The sequence below is a fragment of the Solanum tuberosum genome, unplaced genomic scaffold (genome assembly GCF_000226075.1).
Source record: "Solanum tuberosum cultivar DM 1-3 516 R44 unplaced genomic scaffold, SolTub_3.0 scf00345, whole genome shotgun sequence".
NCBI classification, from domain to species: Eukaryota; Viridiplantae; Streptophyta; class Magnoliopsida; order Solanales; family Solanaceae; genus Solanum; species Solanum tuberosum.
The window spans coordinates 200,988-221,713 of NW_006239264.1; the positions used below are offsets into that span (position 1 = coordinate 200,988).

The 20,726-nt window shown below is 33.9% G+C and overlaps 3 protein-coding genes across 4 annotated transcripts; 1 reads left to right on the top strand and 2 right to left on the bottom strand.

Moving 5' to 3' along the window:
- Positions 1-436: 436 nt before the first annotated feature.
- On the bottom strand, positions 437-3,770 carry LOC107063348 (transcription factor E2FB-like). The gene is made up of 12 exons (XM_015315114.1): positions 3,663-3,770; positions 2,989-3,172; positions 2,695-2,754; positions 2,404-2,489; positions 2,232-2,320; positions 2,060-2,114; positions 1,880-1,932; positions 1,743-1,793; positions 1,578-1,626; positions 1,199-1,275; positions 824-1,046; positions 437-601 (listed from the first exon to the last, which is right to left on the bottom strand). The coding sequence occupies exons 1-12, from the start codon at positions 3,768-3,770 to the stop codon at positions 437-439; spliced, it is 1,200 nt and encodes a 399-aa protein (XP_015170600.1).
- Positions 3,771-3,852: 82 nt separating this feature from the next.
- LOC102578597 (transcription factor E2FB-like) lies at positions 3,853-10,194 on the bottom strand. 2 transcript variants are annotated; one of them, XM_006361038.2, is made up of 14 exons: positions 9,757-10,193; positions 6,901-7,084; positions 6,609-6,668; positions 6,305-6,390; positions 6,136-6,224; positions 5,965-6,019; positions 5,787-5,839; positions 5,653-5,703; positions 5,476-5,524; positions 5,307-5,372; positions 5,096-5,172; positions 4,710-4,932; positions 4,461-4,524; positions 3,853-4,371 (listed from the first exon to the last, which is right to left on the bottom strand). In XM_006361038.2, exons 1-14 carry the CDS (start codon positions 9,898-9,900, stop codon positions 4,241-4,243), a joined length of 1,332 nt encoding a protein of 443 aa, XP_006361100.1. In that variant the 5' UTR covers positions 9,901-10,193; the 3' UTR covers positions 3,853-4,240. The 2 variants fall into 2 exon arrangements, with proteins under 2 accessions (XP_006361100.1, XP_006361101.1); XM_006361039.2 differs by lacking the exon at positions 6,609-6,668 and having other exon boundaries at positions 9,757-10,194.
- An 8,328-nt stretch (positions 10,195-18,522) lies between these two features.
- LOC102579167 (aspartic proteinase nepenthesin-1) lies at positions 18,523-20,276 on the top strand. Its single transcript, XM_006361040.2, has one exon. It carries the CDS (start codon positions 18,609-18,611, stop codon positions 19,989-19,991), a length of 1,383 nt encoding a protein of 460 aa, XP_006361102.1. The 5' UTR covers positions 18,523-18,608; the 3' UTR covers positions 19,992-20,276.
- The last annotated feature ends 450 nt before the right edge of the window (positions 20,277-20,726 follow it).

A 20,726-nucleotide genomic window follows, 5' to 3' on the forward strand; every position in this document is an offset into this window, starting at 1 on the left:
TCATAAGAAGAGAATAGAAGCTAGTTATTGGTTGAATACATCGACAGACACTTAAAGTTATCCGAATTTTTTTGTTTGCATACTTAAAAGTAGTGGTTCGACCTATTAAATATATATAGTTGTATTTTAGCAGTACAGTAATTCTTGAATTGACATTCAGCTAACTACACATCCACGAAATAAATAAATTCCATGAAAGGTTGAACAAATTTTACTACTTTACTTGTGAAGCACATGAAGACACCATTTATTGGAATGAGAAAAACAAGTATCAGCTTCAGTTTCAACTACACTGTGAAATTCAAGTACAATGGTATATACTAACTGTACAGTGTAGAACTACTATTTGCTGATGGAGAATTTATCATTTTGAACATCAAGCTCGAATACTGCAACGAAAACCAAGCCTGAGCATCCACAGAAATGCCAGGAAATATTACTCAGCTTCAGTAGTATTTGCACAAGTTCGTTCAGTGGTACTGGATGGGGGAGTTTGGGCATGTGGAGTACTAACATCCGCAATTGAATAATCCTCATAAATTGAGTCCAACGCGTCACGAGCAGCTAACTTTGAGTCATGGATTCTATATTCACGGGATAACTTTCATCGGTTGCAAGAAGCAAAGAAAAACGGAACAGGACTAGTAGGATACACTCTGTCCACAAGTCAGTGTTACTAATATCGGCATCTGACAAAAACAAACTGCATTGGATGTTTCTACGACATGCACTATGTTGAATTAGTCTCTTTTTCCTCATTCTTTGCTTCGAAAAACACTCAACAATTATTCAGTTTCTTGTAGGCTTGAAAATAAGAACTTACATCAAAATCGGGAACAATCTTCATAATTCCACTCACAGGGTTCTGGGAAGTACCAGCATCTGGACACTCTCTTTGATTTTCTTGTTCCTCTATCCCGACACCAACTCCTCCGCCATCATCAACAGGCAATGCTGCAGTTTCATTCTCAATGAAACATGATGTTGAAGGCATGGTTGATGGTTCCTCAACAACATTTATCTCTTCGAACTTTTCCTCTAACTTACTAAACAAAAAATTACAAAAAAAGAACCTCTTAAATCCATCAAGTTTATCTTGCCCTTATAAAATGCAACGCTATTAAACACTCCATCCTTTCTAGCAACATATTAATCTTTTCAGTTTCATAGGTAGTTGAAGAAAGAAGTAAATAAGTACCTGATTAGGTAAACATCAATTGGTCCCATGGTGCTGCGAATCACTCTACTGGATCTCCTTTGTGGATAATCAATAGCCTATTAGAAACAAAGAAGACATGCTAAGACACATAGAACTGTTACTTAAATTTTGCTGAGATACCAGTTGAAGAACTGGTAGACTTGTTACAATAAAAAAGAAAAGGATTTTGTACTAAAGAGAAAGCAGTTACCTCGTTAGGATCTGGAACTCCTAAATTGTTGCCATGTGGAAATCAAATAACTATCAGTGTGTCATTCTGATGAGAGCAATAAATTGAAATCAGAGCATTAGTCATTTGATGAAAATTGCATTACAAAGAAATCAAAGGAAAAAACAAAAGGATCTGTTTCAAAATTACCTGAAGACAAGGTAAGCTCTTTATATCATCTTCAGTTACAAAAAGCCATCTTTTAGAAAGAAAATTTAGAAGAGATCAGTTGTCAAGAATACGAAGGAAAAGTGAGCAGATAGATCCATTAACAACAAACAACTTGGTTCATCATTAAGCCAAAGAATGTGGTACCTTTGATTATTTTCATCTTCACTCAGGACCCTCAACCTTTCTTGCTTTTCTCTGAGACAAGCCAATTTAACACAGTATCAGCATAATGTTGAAGCAAGGAAATATTGAATATTTTATCAGAGGCATCAGAAAATAACCTTATCTGTTCATCTAATATACTTCCTTCAATCGTCAAATTTTCTACTTCTGCCTGTAAAGGAAGCACAAACCAATTATTGAAACCCTTTTTTGCTCAGGCTACTTGACAGATTATGACAGGGCCAATTGGCAATTAACAAAATAAGAAAAAAGACAGGCAATGAGATAGTTCTTCAAACCTGTAAACTTGTAACACTCTCATCAACTTCCCCTGGTCTTGAGACATCTAACCCCCTATGTAATAAGAGAACTGAGTAGTAACTTTTGTTTATCGAATGATCTTGAACGATATGGAACTTAAATGATAAACAACTTCAATGTAAAAAATTTATTGGATAAGCATTTCCATACTTCCATTGTATCATGTTTGGGGATTTCTTTTCTAGCAGACCAATGCCTTCCAGGACATTTGTGACGTCATATAGACGCCTTTTCTCCACCTGTTAAAAAGAGGAGATCTGCAGTAAGCTGATAGAATTTCATCATACCGGCTTATGTAGTATCTACTGCATAGTGAAGATACCTCTAATGTATCAGCTGCCTTGTTCAGATCTAGAATTCCATCTTCTGCATGTTTGATCAGGTTAACGAACTTCTTCGTTAAGGAACCTGAATGAGAATCAAGAGAGGAAGTCATAGTTACTAATTTTGGTATATATTTACCCAGTACAACAAGTAATTCAAGAAAAATGTCTTATAACATACAATTGCACAAACACAGAAATGCAACCTATACCTATATTCATACCCCAAGGACAAACAAAGACTAAAAGACACAAATTAGTAACCGAAAGTCATAAAAATTTTAAGTTACCTAAGGAGTTATCATAGCGGCAAGGACCAACTGGAGTAACATTATCGCCTGAAGGGGACCCTGTAATTTGAAATATTTAAGAAGTTATCTCTTCTGTAATTCTATGTGATCTATAAAATGGTGGGTGCCCCAGAGAAAATGAAAAACAACGATAAGATGGGGTGACACAACAAAGATTACAATTATCCAAGCCGCTAATTTGTCAAATTGAGTAAGATAAAATAATGAATCTTATATTGATGATATGAGACGCATAAACTAATGCTGACAAAACTTCTTGTAGGATATCCTTACCTGAACTTGAGGTTGCTTGAGCAACAGATCTGGCCTTTGATGTCTTTGGTGCTTTCTGTGACTTTCCAGCTTTCCCTGAGATCAGTGTCTGCATTGGACTACTCACATCGGCATTTCCAGAACCTGCAATCTGTGCACCAACTTCTTGTTTGTAATTTGTTGTTTCACTCTTCCGTTTCAGTGGCTAATCAAGACAATTGAATATCCCCAAGTTCTTATCAGCAATAAATTTTAAAATCTTTACCAAGAATGTGAAGATAAGTAGATACTATAAACTGCTCAACTAGATTGATCAGCATTTAAATAAACAAAGTCATGTCGTATCACCAAAAGATCTAACGAGGATTTTGTAGATAGAACATAATAAACACTTAATCTTAGCAGCATGCTAAGTCCCACGTTAATGGGATAAGGAAATTATGGACTCCTTATATAGAGAGTTGGGCTGATCAATCTCATTGATTGCTTCAGAAGTTCACTGAAACTTTATGCAGTTTGGCATATGACTGGTTAATGGTAGAGTAGACCACATTCGACATGAAAATAGTGGCTTAGTCCTGTGCAGTATGGTTAGCCACCTATGACACGACTTGACTTCAGCCTAACAGACTGTTTTCGCCTCTCTAGGCAGACATCTCAAGACTAGTATACCGAATCTCAATGTAGTGGCATACGTGTTTCACCAGAAGCAACCAGTTGCTAATCTCACAGTGAGAAGGACTAGAGGTCCTCTTTAAAAACAACAAGCAGGGAAGAGGGAGATGAATAATGTAATAGAACATTGCAGCTCATTAGTTAGTATGTGAATAGACGGTTTGTACTGAATTTAAGTGGGTCAAACAAGCCACCACTACAACAGCAGTGTACTAAATCAAATTTTCTTTATATCAATATCAGATTTCAAAGCTAAGCCGTAGAGAGCAAGACATTAGACAATACACAGTGAAATTTTGATAGCAGTTCTAACTGCCAACTTATTCTGATTATTGCCACTACAAGTACAATGATATATATACTAACTGTACAATGAAGCTCATTTCCTTTGGGGCATCAAACTGTCAACTTCCTGACAGAGCATTTCGGAAAAAGCTCCCGGAAGCACTTGTTCTTACGTTTAGGTCATTCAAGGGGCTATACAGAGTATAAATTAATACAGATTTGCTGATGGAGAATTTATCAATTTGAACACCAAGCTCGAGCACTACTCTGAAAACCAAGCCTGAGCATCCACATAAATGCCAGGAAATATTACTCAGCTTCCAGTAGTATTCGCAGAAGGTACTTCAGTGGTACTAGATGGGGGAGTTTGGGCACGTGGAGTACTAACATCCGCAATTGAATAATCCTCATTAATTGAATCAAACGCGTTCCAGTCAAGAGCAGCTAACTTTGAGTCATGGATTCGATATTCAAGGGATAACATTCGTTGATAGCAAGAAATAAAAAATAACGGAACGGAACTAGTAGGATACACTCTGTCCACATGTCAGTGATACTAACATCGGCATCTGACAACAGCCAGTAATCTGCTTCATTCTGCAGGGCCGAAGAAAAAATAAGTAACTGAAAAACCAAACTGCATTGGAAGTTTCTATGAAATACTCTACCTACTTATTTAAGATAAAATGCACTATATTGAATTAGTCTCTTTTTCCTCATTTTTTGCATCGAAAAACACTCTAATTATTCAATTTTATGAAGACTTGAAAATAAGAACTTACATCAACATCTGGAACAATCTTCACAATTCCACTTACAAAGTCCTGGGAAGTGCCAGCATCTGGACACTCTCTTTGATTTTCTTGTTCCTCCATCCCAACACCAACTCCTCCACCATCATCAACAGGCAATGTTACAGTTTCATTCTCAATGAAACCTGATGTTGGAGGCATGGTTGATGGTTCCTCAACAGTATTTATCTCTTCGAACTTTTCCTCGAATTTACTAAACAAAGAATTAGACAAAGATTGTTTAAACACTCCATCCTTAAATCGATTAAGTTTATCTTGCCCTTAAAAAATGCAAAGCTATTAAACACTCCATCCCTCTAGCTACATATTAATCTTTTCAATTTCATAGGTAGTTGAAGTAAGAAGTAAATAAGTACCTGACAAGGTAAACATCAATTGGCCCCATGGTGCTGCGAAACACTATTCTATATCTCCTTTGTGGATAATCAACAGCCTATTGGAAACAAGGAAGACATGCTAAGACACATAGAACTGCTACTTAAATTTTGCTGAGATACCAGTTAAAGAATTGGTAGACTTGTTACAATAACAAAGAAAAGGTAATTGTCCTAAAGACAAAGCAGTTACCTCATCAGGATCTGGGACTTCTAAACTGGTGCCATGTGGAGCTTTAATAGCTATCAGTGTGTCATTCTGATGAGAGCAATAAATTGAAATCAGAGCATTAGTCATTTGATGAAAACTGCATTACAAAGAAATGAAAGGAAAAAAACAAATGCATATGTTTTAAAATTACCTGAAGACAAGGTAAGCTCTTTATATCATCTTCAGTTACAAAAAGCCATCTTTTAAAAAGAAAATTTAGAAGAGATCAGTTGTCAAGAATACGAAGGAAAAGTGAGCAGATTAATCGTTTAACAACAAAATGTGACACAAATAACATGGTTCATGATTAAGCCAAAGAATGTGGTACCTTTTATTATTTTCATCTCCACTCAGGTCCCTCAATCTTTCTTCCATTTTTCTGAGACAAGCGAATTTAACAGAGTCAGCATAATGTTGAGGCAAAGAAATCTTGAATATTGTACAGAGGCATCAGAAGATAACCTTATCTGTTCATCTAATCTACTTTCCTCTATCGTCAAATTTTCTACTCCTGCCTGTAAAGGAAGCACAAACCAATTATTGAAACACTTGTGCTCAGGCTACTTGGCAGATTATGACAGGGCCAATTGGCAGTTACCAAAATAAGAAAAAAGACAGGCATTGAGATAGTTCTTCAAACCTGTAAACTTGTAACACTCTCATCAACTTCCCCCGGTCTTAAGACATCTAACCCCCTATGTAATAAAAGAACTGAGTCATAACTTTTGTTTATTGAATGATCTTGAATAATGTGGAACGTAAATGATAACAACTTCAATGTAAAATATTTATTGGATAAGCATTTCCATACTTCCATTGGATCATGTTTTTGAGTTTCTTTTCTATCAGACCAATGCCTTCCAGGACATTTGTAATGTCATATATACGCCTTTTCTGCACCTGTTAAAAAGAGGAGATCTGTAAGTCGATAGAATTTTATCATACAGGCTTATGTAGTAGCTACTGCGAAGTGAAGATACCTCTAATGTATCAGCAGCCTTGTTCAAATCTAGGATGCCATCTTTTGCATGTTTGAGCAGGTTAATGAACTTCTTTGTTAAGAGACCTGTTTGAGAATCAAGAAAGGAAGTCATAGTTACTAATTCTGCTATATATATATATATATATATATACTCTGTACAAGAAGTAATTCAAGAAAAATGTCTAATAACATGCAAATGCACAAGCACAGAAAAGCAACCTCCACCTATGTTCATACCCCAATGGACAAGAAGATTAAAAGACACAAATTTGTAACCGGAAGTCATAAAAGTTTTAATTTACCTAAGGAGTTGTCATAGCGGCAAGGACCAACTGGAGTAACATTATTGCCTGAAGGGGATCCTGTAATTTGAAATATTTAACAAGTTATCTCTTCTGTAATTCTAGGTGTTTTATAAAATAGTGGGTGCCTCAGGGAAAATGGAAAACAACAATAAGATGGGGTGACACAACATAAATTATATTATCTAAACCGCTAATCTGTCAAATTGAGTAAGATAAAATGGGAATCTTACATTAATGATATGAGATGCATAAACAAATTCTGACAAAAATTCTTGTAGGATATCCTTACCTAAACTTGAGGTTGCTTGAGCAGCAGATCTGGCCTTTGATGTCCTAGGTGCTTTCTGTGAGTTTCCATCTTTCCCTGAAATTGGTGTCTGCATTGGACTACTCCCATTGAAACTTCCAGAACCTGCCACCTGTGCACCAACTCCCTGTTCGTAATTTGTTGTTCCACTCTTTCGTTTCAGTGGCTAATCAAGACAATTGAGTATCCCCAAGTTATTATCAGCAATGAATTTAAAATCATTAACAAGAATTGTGTCTGAAGTGAAGTTGATAAGTAAATACTATAAACTACTCAACTAAATTGACCAGCATTTAAAAAAAAACAAAGTAATGTCGTATCACTAAAAACTCTAATGAGGATTTTGTAAATAGAACATAATAAAGACTTAATATCAACAGCATGTTAAGTCCCACATCGGAGAGATAAGGGAATTATGTACTCCTTACATTGACTTGGGCAGATCAATCCCATTGATTGTTTCAAAAGTTCACTGAAACTTTATGCAGTTGCGTATTTGACCGGTTAGTGGGAGTAGACCACATTCGACATGAAAATAGTGGCTTGGTCCTTAGCAGAATTTATTGCCACCTACGACACGATTTGACTTCAGCCTAACAGACACTGTTTTTGCTTCTCTAGGCATGAGACACAGCTCAGGACTAGTATACTGAATCTCCATGTAGTGGCAAACGTGCTTCACCAGAAGCAACCAGTTGCTAATCTCACAGTAAGGATGACTAGAAAATTGCAGCTCATTAGTTAATATGGCTTTATTTCCTCTAATGCTTCCTCTATTTTCTTTCTCAATTTGTGATGCACACAAGAACTGCATGCATCTGCCACTACTACACAAGCTGAGTCATAAAACCAATCAATATTATAAATCTAATCATCCAATTTTACCCTCAATCTTATAAAGGAATTACTTCAATAACAGAATAAACCTGTCTCCAGTAGCAGCATTAGAAGATCCATAACAGTAAAACCCCACAATCTCAAGGCCTTGTAATATGCTACTACTGTAAAGGTTCCTCAAAACTGCTACTTTTTCTTGTCATTTGCTCTCTTTTGGCTATTAATGCTAAACCTACCTTATCTAGGTCCTTCATTTGTGGATATTGGTCCGAAGGGATAACACTTAGGCCATACTAGTATTTCAACATGATGTTAAGAATATTTCACAGGACCACTGCAATTGCAGTGTATTTATATATAAAGGAAATTAAGATAGAAAGATAAAAGACAAAACTGATGCAGCTGTTATTCTTGTGACATAGAATTTACTATAGACTATAGCAATTTCTTTCGACTCTAAAACATCAGGCAAGAGTTTATTTGCGGCAAATTATAGCCATCCGTAAAGTCTAGATTGATTCATTGGAGCACAATGCAAAGGGAAGAATTACAAATCCTTCTTAATGTGTACTAAGCATTTAACAAGCTTCTACATTTCAAAATCTCACAGCCCTCTTCCATTATGATTCAGATCTTAAACAACCTAAGCAAATAACCTAGTCCCTTCTACTTTCCCCTTCTTAATTATGAAGATATAATCTCCTTTTCAGTTGAAAGATGAATACTGCTGCATGTTTTCTTTCATAATTTCACAATATCAAGAAGTAAAGGTGGCACAAAATTTAAGAAACATAATAGCAATCTAGGTAGGTAAGTAGCAGAAAATACAATTTTGGCCAGTCAATTATGCGCACGTTTGGAAGATGAAGGTAGCGGAAATGAGAATTTGCAGATGGATGTGTAGGCATAGGAGGTGAGATAGGGGATTAGGAACAAAGTTCTACAGGACAAGGTGGTTCTGCCCTCCGTGGTGGACAAGATGAGGGAAGCGAGACTGAGATGGTCCGGGCATGTGAAAAGGAGTTGTACGAATGTTCTAGTAAGGAAGTGCGAGAGGTTGGCCATAACAGGCTTTAGGAGAGGTAGAGGAAGGCCAAAAAAAGAACCGGAGGAGGTGATTAGACAAGACGTGGCTCATCTTCAGCTTACTGAGAACATAACATCGTATAGGAAGGTTTGGAGGTCGAGGATTAGGGTAGAAAGATAACAGGTAGCCGAGTGTTGTCGTACTTCTATGTGGGAGAGGCTAGTCTCCTTTTCTCATCTTTTCATTATTTTAGTAGTATTAGATAATATTCGCACCATATCTTATTCTTCAATTTTTACTACTTCATGTTGCTTCATTTGCTTTGTTCATCTTTCTATTATATCTTACAATCTTGCTTTGATTAAACTTCTTTTGAGCCTAGGGTCTACCAAAAATCAATTCTCTACCCAAAAAGGTAGGGGTAAGGTTTGCATACATCCTACGTTCTCAAACCCCACTTGTGAGATTGCACTAGTATGTTGTAGTTATAGTAGTACCCAAAAATACAACTTTTTAAATCGATTTCAAAATAGTATATCCAACTTATGGAAATTAAGACATTCATAAGACCAGAAGATAAAATAATCCTGAAATCAAAGGGCACAAAGTTCAGAACTTCACAACTAAATTAATAAAGACTAAATGCTAAATCAAGAAGGTTAGCATGCTAGAAATGTAAGTTCTCTTAGAGCAAAAGAAAGAACTTCCACCAAATTCCCCTATTATAGATGTATACAATGGTGAAAATTTCCACACTAGTACAACCAAAATTCAAGCCAAACCCAATTAGAGACCTAAACAACACAACCACATAGTTCGTCATCGAAATTTCAACTCAATACAGCTACTCTCCTTCGCTATTGAAAAATTATACAGCAGATTAGATGTTCCAAGAATTTGTTCAATTCACTCAAATTACAAAATTCTGCATCACAAAAAGACCCATAGTAGTGTGGAAAAATCAGAACACTCACAGTAGACTTTACAACGATCCCTTCAGGCTCTTGAGAAGAAGGCTGAAGTGGGTCAGTAGATAACCGATGGTAATCACCTAACGGCGGTTTACTCGACGTAAATGGGAGCTGACGCTTCGAAGGCTGCTGTTGATTAGGCTGCATGATCTTACTAAACTTCTTTCCCAGCACACCCAGCTGAGAAAATTCCCATTTTTTTCTTAATTTCAATTGAAGAAGAAGAGGGAAAACGAAATTCAAGAATCAATTGAATTGGAAACCCATTTTGGCTAAAATTCTTGGGTTTTGAGGGGTTTCTTCAGAGGGAAAGGGGAAGAAGATGAGATCTGAGTTCAGCAGGGAGAGAGAGAAAGGGGAGAAAACGAGGGAAAGGAAAGGAAGAAAGAAACAAAAAGGTTCGGATATGTATATGGAGGGAAGCACAAGTACTTACATGGTAATTTAAAGAAGAATTAATTATGGAATTTAAACACAACTCAACTCATCATTAGTCTAAAAAAGTTGGAAAATTATTGATGATTTTGTGATTACACTCCCAAAATAGTACTAAGCTCTTGGGTCGTCCGGACCCATATCTGGCTACGCTCAATAAGAAACCGAAATAGCATAAATAAATTTGTGTTCCGCTTCCAAAGTCAGTAACAAGATAAATACAGAGGTTAAACGAGTTGGGGTCATGTGGAGCCGGCCTCCCCGTCGTCCCCCCCGCCCGCACCCTCCATAACTAATGGTAACAAGATTGAGAGTGGAAAAGTTATACTCTCCCTTTGTTACTTTTTAGTTGTCATAATTTCTTTTTTTTAGAGTCAAACAATATAAATTTTGATTAATATTTTAAAATGTATTTTTTTACCATATTGATATGAAAAAATTGCAACTTTTCATATAATTTTTGAATATCTATTTTTATTTTAAAATATCAAATTAATATAATCTAATTTAGCTTTGAAAGTTAGTCAAATTGACTCTCGAAAAGCGTAATGTGACAACTAAAAATGAACGGAGGGAGTAGTATTGATTTTGTAAACAACAATAATAACATATCTAGTATAATCCCATAAAAGTGGGGTCCGAAGAGGGTAAAATGTATGTCAACCTTATTAATCATTAGAGGTAGAGAGGTTGTTTCCGATAAACACTCACCTTAAGGAAAATAGAGATTGAACAAAGTAGTATAGAGAAAAGAGATACGAAAATGGAGAAAGTCGTGTCTAAACACTATAGATAACCTAGTAAATTATCCTAAACAATAGTTATAATAAGATTAAATTTAAGGAATAGAACTGTAAAAAAAGATAGATAATTAATAACCAAACTCCAAGGACAAGAGACTATACGAGTAATACCACGACTAATAGTATAGAAGAACAGGCGAAACAACCCTCAACTATCTAAAGAATCTTATGTGCTAATATGTATCCTCCATAACTTCCTATTCAAAGGTCATGTCTACGGTAAGCTCATATCTAACCATCTCTCTCTAATTCTTCTTCGACCTGCCTCTACCTTTCTTTAAATCATCAATGGTTAACCTCTCACACCTCCGCAATGAGGCATCCATGCATCTCTTTTGCATATTCCCAAACATCTTAGCCTCGTTTCACGCATCTTGTCATCTATCGAGATTACTCTTACCTTATCCTGAATATCATCATTTCTAATCTTATCTCTTCTAGTATGTCACACATCAATCTCAACATCCTCGTCGATCTTATATTTATAAACAAGGGCATAGGATATGCTAAACGGAGTTGTGTTAATGGTGATTAACATGCTATTTTAGGATGACTTGTGTAAGTTTAAACATGATAACTAATTCAAATTTAATTTTTCAATTTATTATATTTTATCTAAACAAAAAAAAAAGTTTAATCTTTCATAGAGTCAATGTATATAAAAAAGAAGAAGAAATTAAATGGGGAATTGGCGCCTAAGAGAGAACACCGTTGAAGTGGGGTTACTATTTGGCGCGTAGAAGCTCCACATTTGCACCTAACTCCAATACAGCCCAAAACACTAACCAACACTTGCTAGTAACACGACAAATTTTTTTTTTTTTTTTTTTTTTTTTTAAAAAGGGGGGGACATGTTTAAAAACTAGCCCCTTTGAACCATTACATCATTTCAAATAATTAAATAAAAATATATAACTATTTTATAATGTAGCCCCATTGAACCATTTTTCATACTCCCTCCGTTCTTTTTTAGTTGTAAATAATTTCTTTTTGTAGAGTCAAATAATTTGAATTTTGACTAATATTTTTAGATGTATTTTTATATCATATTGATATGAAAAAAGTTGTAATGTGTAGTACTTTTGTATAGTTTTTAAATATCTAAAATTTTGGTTTAAAATATTGAATTAATGTAATCTAATTTAGTTTTGAAAATTAATCAAATTGATTCTGGAAAAGCGCAACATGACAACTAAAAAGGAATAGAAAGAGTATAATTAGAGCCGTCAAAATGGGCTTGGCCCGCGAGGCCGGCCCAACCCAACCCTTGAATTAAGTGGGGTTGGGCTTAATTTTTTTGGCCCATTTAGGAACGAGGCTTTTTAGCCCAGCCTCGTTTGGCCCGTAGCCTCGTAGGGCCAACCCGCAAGCCTCAGAGGCCAGCCCGTGGGCTATTAATTTTTAAAAATATTTTTTATATATATTTTTAGTAGTGTTTTATTTGTAAAGATTTTATCAATAAATATTTTTAAAATATCAATATAAAATCAAGACTATATTTTTTACATATCTTTTACATTTTAGGGTCATTAGCCCACTAAATTTTCTTATTAGCCCAAGTTCATTGCTCCATTATAACTATGAATCTTTGACGTCCTTTACTTTTGTTTTTATGCCTAATTTTTTTCACTTCTCCTTTATTGTCTTGTTTATGAAAATAATGATAATGTAATGTTTTTTTGCTCGGATGAATCTTATGAATGTTGTATCTTGGCTATTATGTATTTGTTTTGTAAATATTCACTGAAGTATGTGTAATTCATGAATGAATTTATGTATGTATTGATGTCGTGTCCATCGGACATCGACATTCGTATCCTTTCTAAGAGGAGAAGTTGTCCGTTTTTTTATTGAAGGACCAACCCGTCCCAACCCGTGGCCCGCTTAGGGCTGGGTTGGGCTGCTATTTTATCAGCCCTTTAATTAAAAGGGCCAGCCCGTCCCAACCCATTTAACTCTCTAGCCCGTTATGGTTGGGTTGGGTTGGGTTGGGCCAGCCCATTTTGACAGCTCTAAGTATAATACATGTATATCAACTAAAAAAAGTAAGAAATGAATCTGACGGGTTATTTGTGTAAAGATTCCTCGGCTCAATAGTCATCTTTTGGATGGCTAATCAAGCTTTAGTTTTTTTTTTTTTCAATGTTTCATCATTTCTAATGCAGAAATAAAATCTGAATGCTAAAGTATAGAAAAACTCCATGAATTTTTATTAAAAAATCGAACATTTAGGTGTATTGAATGTCGCAATTCAAACTCCATGAAAAAACTAAAATTTGAATTGTGACAGTTCAAAGCACCGTGAAATGAAAAATGAGTAGAGTTTGCATTTTAAATGCTATACATAAAATATACTCTATAAATTTTATTTATTTGATTGAACAAAGAGTTCAAGAAAAGAAAAACGTCTTATACACGAGCTAAATATATAACAATAAAATATATTGAAATTACTCTTAGAATATTATGATTTTCAACCATGTTACGTCAATTGGAGGCTGAAATAAACTTGTTAAAACCAAAAAGTCTATAATCTCTCTCTCTCTCTGTATATATATATATATATACATAAATAAAAAAATGGTGTTATTCTTTTGTTACAAAATAAGCCGAAAAAAGAAAGAATTCATATAAAATAAAATAGAACGAAAGGAATATTATATTTGTGATAAATGGAAAAATATTTGTAATGATGATTAAACGTTCCAAAATGAACTTCATATCCTAAGAATATCAATACAAATTATTTGCTACGATGAAATTCATGCAATTGTCAATTGGGATATTCACTATTTTTTTTTCTGTAACATAGTTTTGGAAGTCAAATACTTAATTAATGCCAGAAATTCTTGTTGAATCGCAGCTGGAAACTTGATGTTTACATTTTCAATCTACAGAGTTTCCCAATTATTCGTTGTATACTTGTGTTCCATTTGTATGTCATAAGGAAATTTCGAATTATCATTTTACTAAGAATATATGCTAGCTTTAGTCTAAAGTTGATAAAAACTCACTACTTTTACTAAGAATATATGCTTTAGTCCAATGTCACATATCTCCTTTTTTTTCCCCATTAATTTATACTACTAGACATAATATCTAACAGATTTTTATCAATAGTAATAAATAAATTAAAAATCTTAACTTGAATAAGTATAAGCAAAAGGGACTAGTTAAACTTTACCTTAATATTTTCTAAAAGTTAGCTGCAGTAAATGAGGTGAAAATGAATTAATTAGAGGACTTGCCAATAGCTAGAAAAAGTAAGCTTAATCAGTGCAAAAGGCACAACATAGTATTTATAAAGGAGCTTAGATATAAGTCTCTATATTCACTAATCACTACCATGCATGATAATATAATTACCGCTATATTTTATATATAATAAATATGAGTATTTATAACTAACATTATATATAAGTATTGTTAAAGACTTTAGTAATTTCAGATGCAAATTGCAATGACATTAATTATCTCTATCAATTGTCCCTAAAAATTTGTTGCCGCTAAATATCTATTTTGTTGGAGTACTAATTGCACCATCAAACGTTGCGATGGACAACAAGTACAAAGCCTCTCATCCTTACTTAGATATATATATCTTTGGTTCGAGTTTTTAGAAAGATATTGTGTCCGATAGGGAGAGTTTTAATTCAAAATGAAACTTTTCACTCGTGGTGCGAATTCAATTCAATCAGATGTTAAACCATATCAACCGCCATATGAAAAATCAATATAAATTCTCTCTGCATGTAATACAATTTTCTACTAAGTATTTGACATGAGAGTCATATCTTTTTCTTTTTTTTTATCAAACACATGAGAGTGATATCTATTTGGAAATAGTCTTATTGCTTTTAATATATTGTCAGGTTATTGACATCGGTGACTTTTACTTTAAAGTTTAACCTTATAAAAATAAAAATAAAAAAAGACATGATGAAGATAAGGCTCCCTTCAATTCCTGGCAGATAAATCGTTTTTTTCTGTGAAAGTTAGATGCTATAGTAGTAGTTGTTGATAATGGTAATTAAAGCCAAGCTCCACTACTCTCTTGTGTGGACCAAAAGTTCAATTAATTCAGCAGCCCAAACACTATACTGTATATGTACAAAAATTTATTTCTTTACGTATACATAAAGATTTTGAATTTCTAAACGCAAGACTAGATGTTGATTCAGTATTTTGGGAAATTCAAAATTCACCTAAATTTAAATTCTATGCACTATATTTTTATTTTCAAACTTTATGAAAATTCTGAATCTGTCAATGATAACGGTGGACATTAATGGTAAATGAAGCTAAGTTCCACTAGTAATACTAGTCTCATGTGTGGACCAAAAGGACTAGATATCAATTAATTATGTGGAGATGATGAAGGAACCTAAACTAGGAAGAATCCAGCTTTACTTGTACGTACCCTTTTTGCTTTGCTTTCCCCACCAATACCATACCACATGGTTAAACATCCATATATTCCAAAAGACACTCATTTGCCACTCTCCAAAGGCTAATATAAATCTCTTTTTGTTGGGCGTTGACAACGATCAATCTTCAACATTCTCTTATAATTTTATGTATACTTCATCTATCCGTCTATCTATGTGATACATTTTTCTTTCAATGTCATGTTACACTAAAAAATGACAATTCAATTTTTTTAATTATTACCCTTGTTGACATTAAGGCAGTAAATAATGCTTACACAAGACTAGGTTGTCTATATCACACAGTCTGAGGTGTTGCTCTTTTTTGGAAGTTGTTAATGTGGTTTGCATCGAATCGCCACTACTAGAAATTGAGGTTTTTTTCAGCACGAATCAATGAGAAATGTGTGTTATAAAACATGATTTTGTAATTCATTTTCCAGTATCAAACCAGCACGTATGATGGGAAACAAATTCTCACTACAATATTGAGAAGATTTCTAGTTATTCTGTGTGAAAACACTATTATATTTTCTTTTCTCATTAATTTGGTCAGTATATCTAAGGAAATAACCACTAAACATTTTTCAATAAAAAAATTCAACGAAAATAGGTGATTTTTTAGTAGTGCACCTTTTCTTTTTCACTCTTAATAATATGTTTTTGTTGTTATAAAACTGTTGTGATATATGTAGTCACAAGTCTACTGATCGATACTCTTGATATTTATGAAAAATCTTTCTTTCCTTTCTTAAACTTCACGTTCAATCAAAGGCCATCATATAAGTTAAAAACGAAAAGGAGTATCAATTTGTCTGCTAATGCCAGAAAAGACGATTCAATATTTTGAATCCTGCCGAGGAAAATGTTCATTCTTTAGCAGGCTTCTGGCCCCATATATTAACATGTTGTTGGAGTTTATGATTTTTCTTTAATTGAAGCTCGTGATTGTGTTTAAGATAAAATAGCGGTAGATATTAAATATTAATCAATGATTTTAATTAGAGTTATATATATATATAAGATTAATTAAAAGAGTTGTATGCGGCCGTCAGAGGCAGAGCCAGGATAAAGATTTTGGAGGTTCTAAATTTCCTTTAGAACCGTCAATTAATTTTGTTAGGAATTCGCAATTTAATATACATATATATTTAATTAATTTTCTAATATAAATACAGGGTCTATGGAAAAGCTACTGAGTTCGTCCGAACCCACAAACCCCCACCTAGCTCTGCCTCTGGCCGCTGGCATTTGGTATTTATTGTGCTTTTCTGTCTATATAGTTGAAGAAGGACTAATGCAAAATAGAGGTTTCTCAATCATACAGCTAGCAAAGCAATATATATGTAGCTTTAGGACCCATATATATGTTTTTGTAACTATATACCAAAATATGGAAATGTCGATTCATCTAAAACTTTTCAAACCATGTGAAGACTCACATGGGAGTCGTGGTTATATGGTTGGAACTTATATCTGTTTGATCAAAAATTTAAAATTAGTTTATATTATGTGACGGTTTGTATTTGGTTAATTAATTTTTTAAAAATATTTCTATTATATTTGTGTTTGATAGAGATTTCAAAAGTGTTTTAAGGAAAAAGTTACTTTTTAGCTTCCAAGAGCAACTTATACTACTCCAAATCACTTTTTTTTTTCTTAAAGCTTGGTCAAATATATTATCTCTCAAAAATAAGTATTTTTTGAACAAAACAAGCACTTTTGGGTTTTTATGTTACTCCCTCGTTCCATTTTTTCTTGTCCAGATTTGATTTGATAAGTCTTTTAATTAATAAAATGATAAATTTAATATATCACCTTTTTAATATACTAATTAATAAATTTAATATTTTAATAAATGATTATAGTTAATAATACTATTAAGAATATAAATTGGATTAGTAAAAGTGGAGGGTGGGGGAGTGGGGGTATTAATCAAATGCTAAACTATAATATGTATGGATAGCTTGTTTTTTTTTTTAATTACAACTATCTCCCACCAAATACCATTAAACAAACTTCATCATCCTTTATTAATATTAAAAATTTCAAGCTCTAATGCAAGAGAACATGATTATTGTTTAGTGGTGGAGGAAAACCATGATGATTTCTATTTGGCAACCTCTCAAATAAATGATGCCATTGTACCCCACTTCATGTCAAGTAATATAAATATCTTATTGAAATGTAGGCCTAGTTTTTAAGAATATTTACCCTTTTCAACTAGTACAAATGCTTATTGTTACTTTATAATCAGATCAAGAATCATTACATCTCTCTACCCAATCGCATGGGGTGGTTGAATCATGAGCCAATCGTCTACCTAATATAAATAAAAATGAACTTTTGGTTCAACCTAATTATAATTACTTAATGGAGTGATCGGCGTAAAGTCAAGTGAATTTAAGTTATATATACTGATATTATATAAGTAGTTCAGTTATTTAATCTTTTGTTTTGTTCGTTTTGATTTTTGCTTTGTAACTTTTTCCAGTTCTCCTTTTCTTTTCACGTATTTTTTTAGGTTCCTTATTGGTATTTGATATCTACTTTAGATTATTTCACTATTCTAGATTAACGTTGGGAAATTTTCCACTTTTTAGTTTATACCATTCTCCTTCTATTTTGAACTCCACTAATTCTGATTTATGCTGGAAAATCTTATTTTATGAATAGAGCACTCCTCTAATGACAATTTCATATTTAAAACTCGAACTCAAAAGTTTTCATTACACATAAAAATAAGCAATACTGTGCAACGGTTACTACCTAAAGTTTGAACAACTTGGCCCAAAAAGTCCCCCCACCGACCCTTATTATATACACTTTGTGGAAACTTATTGCTCATATCTACACTAAAGTGCACGAATCACATGTCACAGTGAAATAGAGTCACGTTAGCCGCAAAACTGGCTCCAAATTAATATTCTTTCCTTCTATATCCGATATTTATATTGAAATTTAATTAAATTCATAATCCTACAAAAAAAAAACTCCACATTAAAATAAAACACTTTTCGATAAAAATAACTTCGTATCTAAAAAAATTCAAAACATAAAATCTCTAATACTATAACACATTCCACTGCAATCATGTTGATGCTTTGTCTCCTATATTATTGTATACTTACTAAGCTACTTGAACTATTTAATTTGGGTCCAAAAGGCACATTTCCCAAAAAATAACACAATGTCTTCTCTCTCTTTTGCTCTGTTTTTCTCTTTGCTTTCTCTCCTCTTTCCCTTCATTTCTTCATCAAACTCCACCACTACTACCATACCACTCTCACTTTTCAACACAAAAAACCCATCTCAAGATTTCTATGAAAAGCTCACACATTTAGCTTCCATTTCCTTGGCCAGAGCAAATTACATCAAAAAATCTCAAGATTCCCCTGTTTCCACAACCCCTTTGTACCCTCAAAGCTATGGAGGCTACTCAATTGCTCTTAGCTTTGGTACACCTCCACAGAAAATCCCTTTCATTATGGACACTGGAAGTAACTTTGTTTGGTTCCCATGTACTACAAGGTACTTATGTAGCAATTGCACTGTTTCTTCAGCTACTTCACAGTCCATTCCTACATTCATTCCCAAATCTTCGTCATCCGCACGAGTTCTTGGTTGTTTGAATCCAAAATGTGGTTGGATTCATAGCAATAATCCAAAATCTCGTTGCCAAGACTGCGAATCGCCTACTAATTGTAAACAGGTCTGTCCACCATATATTATACTTTATGGTTCAGGTTCTACAGGGGGGCTTGCTCTTGTTGACACACTTGACCTGTCTAACAAGAAAGTTCCCAATTTTCTTGTTGGATGTTCTCTGTTTTCATCTAAACAGCCTGCTGGAATTGCTGGTTTAGGGCGTGGACTTGCATCATTACCAAGTCAATTAGGTGTCAAGAAGTTCTCTTATTGTCTTGTTTCACATAAATTTGATGATACTGGTAAAAGTAGCAATCTTGTTTTGGATTTCAATGCTAGTGGTGAAAAAACTTCAGATTTAAGCTATACCCCATTGCAGAAAAACCCAGTGGTGTCTGAAAAAAATGCATTGTCAGTATATTATTATGTTAGTTTGAGGAAAATTACAGTTGGAGGGAAGAAAGTGAAGATTCCATACAAGTATTTAACAACAGATTCCAATGGAAATGGTGGGAGTATTGTGGATTCAGGCACAACTTTCACATTCATGAATCGCGGTGTTTTTGAGCCAGTACTTGATGCATTTGTGAAACAAGTAAAGGGTATTCCAAGAAGTGAGAGTATTGAGATAATAACAGGTTTAAGGCCATGTTTCAATATTTCCAGGCAAGAAACAGTGTCTTTACCAGAGCTAAAGTTTCATTACAAAGGTGGTGCAGAGATGACATTGCCAATAGCAAATTACTTCTCATTTGCAGGTGAAACTGATGTGATTTGTTTAACTATGGTCACAGATAGTGCTTTTGGCCCTGAATTATCTACCGGTCCATCGATAATTCTGGGCAATTTTCAGATGCAGAATTACTTAGTTGAATTTGATCTCAAAAATGAAAAGTTTGGCTTCAAGCAGCAAATGTGCAAATGAGAAAAAAAAGGCAATGGTGAAACTTTTAGTCCCTTTTTACTTGTAAGTTTTTGCACTACATAATTGAGGCTAATCACTCAAAGATTTGCCTTTTTGAGGCCTATGGTCTAGTGGTCAGTGGGGGTAGTAGATGATAACATTCAGAGGAATGTTTAGTTTTAGTTGTATAATGAATTAGAGGCCTCATATCATAATGGCTATTGCTGGAAGATTTAAATCAAGTGAAAATAAATGTACTTATTTCTGTGCTTAATGATATATAACAAGAACCAACATTTAAATTTATGATTTATGAATATACTCTCAGTAGCTTAAAGTTGAATTTGACTAAAGTAGTGGTGTTGGCCGCAGAGACGGAGCTAAGTGGGGGTTCAGACAAATTCTGTAGTTTTTCTGTAGACATTAAATAAATATATATGTATATTAACTTGTAAAACTCTTAACAAAACTGATTGACGACTTAGTGGTAAGGAAGGCGCTGTGAAAATGCTTTTCAAGCAAGAGTTTTAATCCCGACTCTGCATCTGATTAGCGGTAATATTACTACGAGACTTCCTTCCAAAAGTTGTAGAGTGATAGTACCAATTAATATTATGGTTGGCATATGATATTTTGCCCACTAAAAGCAGTACTTTTTTGTGCTTTTGTAGGACATGATTGTAACATCATAAATATAGTTCATGAATCATGACACTGCTTGACAGTTGCCAATACAATTTTGACAACTTCTATTAC